Source organism: Apteryx rowi, unplaced genomic scaffold (genome assembly GCF_003343035.1).
Source record: "Apteryx rowi isolate R43461 unplaced genomic scaffold, aptRow1 scaffold_378, whole genome shotgun sequence".
Classification (NCBI taxonomy): domain Eukaryota; kingdom Metazoa; phylum Chordata; class Aves; order Apterygiformes; family Apterygidae; genus Apteryx; species Apteryx rowi.
This window is the reverse complement of record NW_020450285.1, coordinates 259926-270661: the sequence shown is the minus strand read 5'-3', so window position 1 is coordinate 270661 and position 10736 is coordinate 259926. Positions and strand designations below refer to the sequence as shown.

At 37.5% G+C, this 10736-nt stretch overlaps 1 protein-coding gene across 2 annotated transcripts in view; it reads right to left on the bottom strand.

The window, feature by feature from the left end:
* Positions 1-285: 285 nt before the first annotated feature.
* The window catches only part of TRPC6 (transient receptor potential cation channel subfamily C member 6), a 102291-nt gene continuing 91840 nt past the window's right edge, over positions 286-10736 (bottom strand). For both annotated transcript variants that reach the window (XM_026073786.1, XM_026073784.1), the window contains 3 exons: positions 6034-6117; positions 3980-4055; positions 286-3103 (listed from right to left, as the gene is read on the bottom strand). In XM_026073786.1, coding sequence (XP_025929571.1) covers positions 2952-3103; positions 3980-4055; positions 6034-6117 — 312 coding nt within the window. In that variant the 3' untranslated portion in view covers positions 286-2951. The remainder of the gene's footprint in view (positions 3104-3979; positions 4056-6033; positions 6118-10736) is intronic.

The window sequence follows — 10736 nt, the reverse complement described above, 5'->3', positions numbered from 1 at the left end:
ATGTAGAACACAAATTACCTGTTGCCTACTACAGGTTTCTTCAGACACATCAGACAAGATATTTGACCGTGAGTCTAATCCAGTATGACAAGTTCTTTGTTCCTACCGTGAAATATTTTTATGTAGAAGTGTTGCTAGAAAATTGAAATATTTTACCATATTTGTCTTACTGCTGCCTTTCAAGCAAGAGTAGCCAAAGTTTCCCAGGAGTGAAGGACCAACATATTCATAYAATGCATTACAAGGTATTCTGAGTCTGGTACATTTAATTTTTTATCAGAATAATATATTTGGTATAGTGCTCATTTTAAATACTACATTGTTTGTCACACTACATTTGGCATTAGACTTCTTCAAATATATTTAACAAATTGTTCCATAAGTAATAACTACATATAAAATATCTTCATTGAATTAAAAAAATCCATATGTATTATCTTCATGAAATACAATATATACATTATGAACCTATAGTTTTAAGGTAATTCAAAATTTGGGCTTAAACAAATTCACAGTGTCCATTTTGCCTCTGTAATAAAATCTTAACTTTAAAAGTGCCTGGATCTTAAACTGTGTTTACTTACCTTGAGTGCCATTTCCTCATATTAGGTTTATGGAGATCTTTTACTATGATCTAGCACTAGACTGTGTATCCAAATTGTACACTATAATGACCAAAAAGAAAGACTTTCTCCTACTGAAAGTGAGCTTTGACTATAATTTTTACCTTGAAGTTCTGGCCAACAGATTTTCAGAAGAGCTTGTCAGAGGTGGAAAATCTGCGTTGAGATTTCTCATGTGGTCATTCACTGGAGCTGTAAGTGCTCACTGCTTCAGAAAACCAGGGCCAAAATATTTCAAGTGGAAACTCAAAATCAGTGCCCAATTCTAGCCTAGAGAGAACTTGCTAAGGTGGGAACTTGCTAAGAGTCCAAAGTTAGCTTCACTTTGACTTCCAATGTGAGATAACCCCCAACTGCCTTCATTTTCTACACTGTGGCTGACACCAAAAGCAGAGCATTTCTGCTTTCTGCTAAGATCAACCAATAAGGTCATCTCAGAGTCTGCAGTACTCCCTGTTCATCACTATAGGAAATACTGCAGGTTATGAGGTAATGCTTTTTAATAATCAAAGGCAAGTTATTAAGTTGGCTGTTCTGTAGCCCATAGTTTTCCAGCTCAACACGTTGTAGTTTTTAATAGACGCTGTTCTAGTACCTTTGAAAATCTCATTTTTTCTCCTCCCTCAGAGGAAGAGTCCTTAAAAGTTTCTAAACCCTGAGTTCATTATGCCTGAGGCCCACAGTACGTGGCTTGTCCCACATGCTCCATTACTGGCTGAACTAATAGGCTAAGCATAAGGCTAAGAAGTTCCCCAGAATCACGATAAATATCTTCTGGGAAGGCCGACCTCCACAACAACTTAGACTGCACTCCAGGCAGGACAGAACCCCTCTCCTCTATGTATTTATATGTTATCTGGTTTCAAAGACAGTTTTAACCCACTTTTTTTCCCTGAAAATACACAATGACTTCACCAACAATTTTAAAAAAGGACTCTCAGTTAATTCAGCTAGAAACTAAACTAAACACTTTAAAAAATAATCTTTTTACACCTCCAGTCTAAAAGGGAGAGGCGAAAACATTCTGACACATTCCACAATAAATAAGTTTCACAAAGCTAATTTAAAAGCAATTACTGACAAGCCATTTTTAGCCTTGTTTCCTAAACATATAAGGCTTTTACAGGTGTGTTACACATCTTGAAGTTGCTGTTAAAAAACTTCAGAGCCCTTTCACTAATTTTAACCAAATTTAAAGAGGAGTAGGAATCCCTAAAATAATATGTGCTAGGAAATACAGCAAAAGAATTGAGATTTCTCCAAAAAAAAGGCCAAGGAATGCAATTCCATAGAATATTAGCTTTCATAGTCCCCACTGCTGTGGAACAACCTGTTTTCTTTTGCTAAGGACAGATTTGAACAAATTTCAACTATTAAAACAAGTTTAACTGTGAAGAAACATTGTCCCAAATGCACAATATTCCTGGAATTCAGAGTAAGGGTTTGCATCTCATGGTTTAGTTTCTTACAACTTCAATAAAAATGTTAACAGATTTACATTCAAACCTCCCTGCACCTTGATGGTTTTAGTTCACAACATAAAAGCTGGAGAAGTCTGGAATTCTTAAACAGATGAGAACTTCAACGATAAATTACATCTGAGTTAAAGGAGTTTTCTTCAGGCCTCAGCAAGAGCTTTTCAATAGACCTGGTGAAAAATATTTCTTTCTTAATGCACTACCTCCCATTAGAATCTAGGTATCTGACAGGAGAGTTCAGCAGTAACAGAGAGATAAGTAGGGAAGAGTATAAYACAGTACTCTGCATATCCAACTACCTACCTCTTCAAGGAAACATTCAAATAAGTTACTTCAATATCCCGCAGATTTTGAAGAAAGGCAGTTTTTGGGGGGTTTTTTGCTCGTTGGGAATGATTTCTTTTGAAAAACTAAATAGATTTTGATAGAAATATCTAAAAGTCTGGAATTTTCCTCTTTTGCTTCATTAAACTATACGCATGAATGTCTACAAACGGAAATTTGCAAAAATAACCGGCTAATGTAGGAAAAGTTTAGCTTTATGCTTTCAGCCTTCAGTGACTGGGCTTATCAAGATTGCACTGGCATTCTAAAAGAGGTAAGCTGAATATTAGAATGAGCTAAAATTAACTCTTCTTCAGCAGGCAAAGAATAAATAAATACCTTTACTCAAGTGGTATTTCCTCTCTACCATAGACACAGAGGATTTGCCACTGTGTTTTTTTCCATAAAGAGCTGAAATGATTTAATTTCTGAATCTGTTGTAGAAATGTGAGCTAGACTTGAGAAAAACAGAAATATGGCTTTAAGTGAATTGTTAACGTTTTGTTGCATTTCTAAAATGTTTAGGCTATCTCCTGCTTTCTTCTTCCTTAGAGTCAATTGACAGTTTTTCCCCAAGCTTCCTTATGAGCTCTGCCAGGTCCTCTGAATTTTGAGTTTTTTCCTCAAGGAGTTCGTAACGGAGACTCGAGATGTCCTGTTTAATTTCTTTCAGTTCACCTGTAGGAAACAACAGATCACACTGTTAAGGAGCGAAGGAAAAAATAGCATATCTAGTCTCACAGTTACCATAGGTTATTTCTGTATTTCTTTGCTGAACCAGAGAAAGTGAGACGTTTTGTGGCCCGCTGGTGAACAGTGGCTTATGGATTGGACTATGAAGATGCAGTACAGGACACTGACAAGTCTGAAGGCTTGTCCGAAGGGGAGAGATTGCACCAGTTCACCAAGCTGCTGCAAGAGAGGGTGAGCAGCCTGCTGGCATGCAGGAGCCTATGGGTGCTGAGTCCCTCTGGCCAACAGCAAGGCCTCGTGCTGTCAGGAATAGAGCTGTCCTCTGCTTTTCCTGCTGCACTCAGTGTTTCTCCAGCATCGGAGGGATGCAAACAGAAGAGAACATTTTGTGAAATGCATTCACTGGGGAACCGTGAAAGGTGCCAATTCTGTGCTTCCAGCTGATAAACCACACCAAAAAGAAGGCTGAAGTATTTGAATGCTTCCCTTATAAGCACACATGTCCACACAAGGGAGAATTCATTTGGGAGTGCTCCCCAAAAGTCCTCAAAAGCCAGAAAGACTGCATTAAATGTAGCCCCACTACAGGATACACATGGGTATTACTTGAAGGGGCAACACTCTTGACATGTGGGCACCAGGCTGGTGATAGCTTCTGGTGGGACAGCAGAGATCCACAGCTGCATCTCTTCTTTAATTTCAATTTCACATTAATTTTACATCTTCCACTTGTAAATATGCCAAGCGTATTTATAACCAAGTATTTTGAAAACATGTTTTCAGGTGGCATATGTAACTGTGTTAAGTAGTTTGTTTTGATTTTCTGATTAGATATAAACATGCAATCATCAACAAGCTCACCTTCATTGACTTCATCACTTTCTTTATCTATCTGAGCTTTCAGTACATATCTTTTAATGAGACGCTTCATTATTTTCTGTGGAGAAGAAAGAAAGAAAGAAAGAAAGAAAGAAAAAAAGTTTTCCTAGCTGGACTTTCCAGTGTTGCTATGAAATTTCATAATATGAGCTCTGTATTCTTCTCCTGCATTCAGATATTTCAGTCTAGCATTTGCCCAGGTAAAGGAATATTTCATAAAAATCTCTGCTTTCATCTACACTAGATATTTAAATTTTATTATACAAAATATATACATGTATATTAAGCTAGAAAACTAAACATATCTTACTATGATTAGTATTTGTAAGCTTAATTTAGACCACTACTGGAGTCTATGAGGATGATTAATATCAGTTGCAGCTTGGATCTCCATGCAGGTGAAAATATCTAGTCTTTATTGTTATCAGAAGATGATAATGACTTTCATTGGCAGTGCTAATTACTAAATCTTTTTGCAAACAGTTTAATTTATTTATCCAATAAGTTATTTTTTCCCAAYGTGAGGCTTAGAGAAAATGGGACCCACATTCTCAGAGTCATTTAGGCACCTCAGCTGGGACTCATCTGACCAAATACAGATACTTTATAAAGTCCATATCTATGGCAGTCACCTTAAACTCCCTTTATGGACACTTGAGAGCACAATTCATCTCAGACACCTAAAACTGATCAAATAAAGCACACCATTTGAATGTCTACCCCCCTCCACTAATAAGGGGGACCTAGCCAACCAGCTCAGGTGTAAATTTTTACCATTCTAGGACAGTTGAATCCTGCCCCTAATTCTGCCATTAGTTCAAATTGCTTGAACAAGGAACAAGATATCTAACTACCTTTGAGGATCTATCTCTGGTTTTAATAATTTCGTATGGTGTAACCCATGACAACACAATATTTTCTGTTTTTCACTACGAGATAGAAAATATACATAGGTTCATGTGTCTGCTTTTGTCTCCACAGTAATAGACCTGACCAGAGGTCCTTGTGAGGTGAATCATCTTAGATTAGTGGTTCCAGAGCATCATTATAGTCATGTTTGCAAGGTCAATAGCTGTCCTGTTTATTCTAATAATCTGAAAACATTTCAAATACAAAGCCACACATCCTCATGATTATGGGCTAACTTTGTAATCTTAATATCTATCACTGCACCATAACGTAATTGGCTATGAAAAAGTCAGTTTTTGGAATAGGCCTGTACAGACACTGCATAATGTAAGAGCGGTGCAGAGCTATCCTGCCCAAGAAGGCAAATGTTTTTTATCCTATGGTTAAAAAAGACATTGATACTTAATTCCACACTTTTTTCCATACCCTTTTGCAGGATTCAGATGGACCTATTCTACTGACCAAGCAGCTCTTGCTTGTTCCTTCCCACCTGCTTTGTAGTACTATGAGAAGAAGGAAAGAAATAGCCTCTTGGCCAGAGTAGCTGGCCTTTCTGTGGGCTGTGCTGGATCTCTTTACGCCCTCACGCATAGCTGTGCAAAGGCACCTTGCAGTCATTTGTGAGTCAAAGAATAAGCACAATGTGCCAGTATCAAAAAGGACTGCAGAGAAACCAGGCTGCAAATTACCTGTAATTTTGGGGTGTTGGAGTATAGAAATGTGGCACAAGAAGCTAAGCTGCTTTAGCAAATTCACTGGGAAAAGATTTTTCATTGGTTTTGGGGTTTCTTAATTTGTACTGTGCAGTTGAGGACTGAGCCTATGAAAGTAAAATATCTTTTTCAAGCTCTTTAAAATACTGCCTTATGAGGGTGGCATTTAGGAAACAATCAAGAAACAAACAAACAAAAAATTGTACTGTAAATACCTAAGTCATTGCATTTATTTTTGATATACACAAAGTCTGTGCATCCATTCTCAGTTCACATTAACATAAATTCAAAACAGTCCTCGTGCTGTCAGTTTGACCCATCAGCTGTACTACTTCTTTATTTTGTTTAAAAATAAACATTAAATTAAATAAACAATTTAAATGTTAAACGTTAAAAATAAACAATAAATTTTACCTGGTACTGTCTTGGAGGATTGTTTAAACTGTTTAAATGAATTTCATCTGAGCTTCTTATACTTGACTGCTTCCTTTGACCAAGCTGAAATAGAAACATTATTTATAATAAGAAATAAATACAGGAAAAATACATTTAAATTACCTCATGCAAATATTTCAAATATGATAGAATATTAACTTTTTTTTTTTCTGGAAGCATTCAATGATTGTTCTAAAGTTTTGTACCTTTGCAGTCAGAATTTCATCGCGTGAGTTCAAATGAACTCCTTCAGACTGTGACGTAGCAAAATCAGGAAACGGGCAGCTTTCTTGCTCTGCATGACAAGCACTGCTGCCTCTGTCCGTGCGCAGAGGAGCAAGAGGGAGCCCTACCTCATCTCATGGCCGTGCCGGCCGTGCCGCGCTCCTCCAGTGCTGCCACGGCGCAGCTGCGGGAGACGGGGTCAGCACAGGGAGTGCGAGAAACCCGGGAAGGGAAGGAGAGGTGGCAAAATCGCCCCTTTTCCTTCTTTCTTAGCACTTGCCTGTAATGAAGGTAACCTCCCCTACCACAAAATACATGAGCTTGCTTCTCCCCTCACTTGCACTAATGACTGAAGGTTAGTGCGGTTCATGTCAGCAACCACCAAATCAGCGGATATTTTTGAACAGCATTTTCTTTACTACCTGTGCTGAAAGGAAGGGACATCACTCCGAGATGGAGCACAGCGCATGTACTAGCTAGGACTCATTACTGATTTACAGCTTTGAGAAGGACTATAGCATCACAAAATGATGAACTGAGACTCAACTGCAGTGGTTTGCCTGCAATAAGAGTCAATAGTAACTGTCAAAATGAAATGGATCATATTAGTTTTGATTGATATGAGGCCAGTTCAATGAACAGCATTGCAAGAAATAATAAAAAAAAAAGTGAAATATAAATCATGATTGATCTGGATGAGGAATAAGTGGGACCGCCATCAAAAAGTCAGTCCTCTGCAATTTTACATGGCACAATAAAATTATTACTTTTTCTAAAAAGGTAGGGCTATGATTGCAGTGTCTCAGATCCTGTGGGTTCCTCTTGTACTTCTAGTGATGTTTTCTGTATTGGTTATGCTTCTGTTTTACTGTATTGAGCACTTAGAGCTAAGCAAACTGGAGCACTTGGGAGCTTGGTAGGTAATAGCAGGGACACGCAGGGGTTTGGCTGGGTGGGGAGGGAAGCAAGGGAGGGTGAGATACTCATGCAGCCGCACAGCCATGGCACGATGCAGGAGCCGGCGCTACAACGCCTGCTACCAACGAAAGCCTGCAGCTTCCCTGTAGCCATTCCTCCTACGACTCCAGTCATGATATCCTCCTGATGTATAACTGGAGTTTGCCTGTGGCTGAGCTTTGAGAAGAAATGGAAATAGGAATATGGAATATATGATAAATATACACCTCATGTCAGTTAGAAAATGATAAAAATAAATGTCTAAGCAGAAGGCTTTATTAGAGTTTAGTTCTAATTTCCATTACATGTACTAATACAAACCAAAGCTAAAAATCACAGATTTGGGAATTGTATAGGTACAAAACTGCTGAATGAGCCATCAGATGCAGTCCCTTAATCAGCATCAAGGACATAATTAAAATTCTCAATTCTCCTAGGTCCTGCGGAGAGTCCTCATTAGAAGTTTTCCGGTTTTCTAGATTCCAATGACTTTATTTTCACTTTTACAGTAAAGCAAATAAGACCAATAAATAGTCTTCATAAATCTCCAAATAGGGAGCAATTTAAATATTTTTTCAATTCTGTTTAGTATTTGTACTTTGATTGTTTTTCCTGAAGAAAAGATTACTCTTATTGGTGAAACATATTACATTGTAATTAATGTAAAATTCACACTGAATTTGGAAATTCTTTGTTCGTTAGAAAAGAWTCACAACTTTTATACAAACGCACTTTTAAAATCATTATATATCTATTCATATTACATTTATTTGAAATATGCAAAAATAATGACTGAAGATATATACTACTTGATTAATATTTATTCCTGACATATTAAGCTGAATTTGGATGAAAATTGAACTAAGGATGTATAAAAAGAGCTATTTATTTTTGTTTTTTATTGCTTGAATAAAGCTACCTTAAACGTTTTCAACCAGTATTGGAAAAAATAATATATTTAAGTATGCTTTCTAACTTAACCTATGTTTGATTTATTTTTGTAAAGTAGTGGGTAGCGAGTTARCATGACTGTGTAATCACTAAGTCTTTCAGGATTTCAGAATTCATAAATATCATTCTCTTGGGCCTCCTGTTTTCTTCTGCTCCTGGTGTCTTAACTGTAAATGAACTATTTTTGGAAATAATATGGTAGAATAAAATGAAGAGTATGCTTCCTCTGCAGAAGAAGAGTAAAGTCTTCCTGGCCAAAGCTGCCCCAGGACGTAAGCTTTGACTCCAGCAGCACAGCCAGTGACCCAGCTGTTCTGGARTTCTAACTTTCTTTGCAATAGTGATACTATTCAATAATATGTTACTTACCACTTTACACATAATCTGCAAATGCAAGTGCAATCTGTAATACTGGCTACCAGTTTCAAATTTATTTCAAATGGGATCATTTTAAAAGTTTAACTAAAACATCTGCTTTAAATAATAATCTTGATTTTTACTTGAAACAGCAAAATCAATGATTTTCGGTGAAATAAGTAAAATGAGAAATTGTAAACTGGCAAAAGCAAAGACATATTATAACATTCTCATTTTAACCTTGACACTTCAGAAGTCTGCATTTTTTTGAGTTGAATAATGTACTTTTAATTAACTAAGACGACTGCAATTTGAAAGTAAGCAAGTAAATCAGAAGTGTGTAACTTCATTAAATCTGCCTATGTATAGCTATAAAAGGAGAGAACCTTTACTGGACAGTACTGAACGACCACTTGGTGGCAGAGATTGCCAAGATTTCATTATAACTTTGTTTCTATACAAAATTTGTAAAGTCTCTTTAAACTTCATGCGTATGGCTTTTCCTCTCCAGAAAACTACTACAGGAGTAAACTAAGTTTGCCATATTAATGGCTGAACTGGTATTCATATTTTTAAGTTAATATCCATTGAAAATCAGCACATAAGAAACCGGAGGGAAAAAAGGTAATTTAAATACTCCAGTGATATAAATCCTAACAAAAATAAATCTCCTCCAGGAGTACTGTGAGAAAGGAGAAATGCAGTATGCATGGACCATTGCTCTTAGAAGAAAACTTTTTTGTTTCAACTTGCTTCTCATCAGGTCAGTCTCTAATATTACTTGAAAATCAATGCAATCACTTAGAACAGTCATCTGTAATTACTGTAGCTGTTTTGTGTTGCACTTTGTTAGCATTTTAAATCCAATTGTCAGAAGCAGTTGATGACTTGGAATGCCAGTAAATTGTATGGACTTAGACGAGAAGTGTGGATTCCCAGAAAATGACTCAGTTTGAACTCCCAGAACCAGAGGTCACTTGTGAGAATTTCAGCAACTGTGTTGTATATTAGGTAAGTAAAAATAACAATTTTTGTATTGTTTGAGTGAGGGTTTAGAGTGATGGTTTGAGTGAGGGATTTTTAATAATTAATTGTTCGTTATTTTTTCTGAAGGGCCATGTTTCAAGAAAATGGCTTCTTATAGGATATCTGCCACTGTTGATTTTTAGCTCAGGAGGATGAACAAGTTCTGCAGCTCTCAAACCAAAAACCTTCTCCTTCACAAGGCTGTTTTTCCATTTAGAATGAAACTCCAAATAGTTTTTTTTAAAACCTTCTTTTAAAAACCCGTCTTTTTTTCATTTATTTCTCCCCTTTTCTGTTTTAGTTTCTTGTAGGCTTAATGTGTGAAACAATAATTCTAGCCCCAAAAAGAAGAAAGCTCAAGGTTTCAAACAACAGCCTGTAAGAAAACATCTTCAAAACCTTTCTGCAGATATGTAGATATGTCTCGAGAGATGAGTTTCTGGTGTACTACCTTCTGAGTGCAGCCAGGTAAATCACTTGCCACTTGGCATTATCAGCATCTGGCTTTGTTTTYCTGCCTGTGAAAATCATGACAGAGCTGGCTTCAGGTGCAGACTTTCCACCCTTCCTCCATTAACTCGACTTGTTACAGTCACRCTGGTGCTGCTGCTTCCACACTGAGGGACTCCGTAGCAGAGAGACGCCAGCTGGGTCTGTGTCCATGCATGAACATTTCTGACACTGCAATGGCATTGCTTCTGTCAGTGAACTGGTAGAGTCATCCCGAGTATGACTTTGGCCAGAACGACTAGCCGTCTCCTTAAATGCTTCTACACACAGTTTGGCAACTGGAATGCTCTGGGGACAACTGTATGCAGCAACCCTACTTTGGGGGCAAAACTGTTTGAATAGGGACGAGCCATTCCCAAGTTGGCCTYGGTGCCCAGAAATGCTCCCAGGAACTTTTAATTTACTAGCATTGACAAAGCCACCAAGTCATGGGTCTGATCCTGCCGGATCTTGTCTGATCTTCACACAGGTCATTTTGCCTGCAGCAGCTCCTCACTTGAGTGTGGCCAGCTCAGAAGTCACAGCAGGATCAATCTGCTTAGCATTGTGGTGAATCCAAAGTCAAAAAAAMCAGGAAGCCTGATAATGTCTTTGAGACGATGCTCTGAAAGCCCCACAACAGCAATAAACTATCAATAGCAGATCAAAACGTGGCA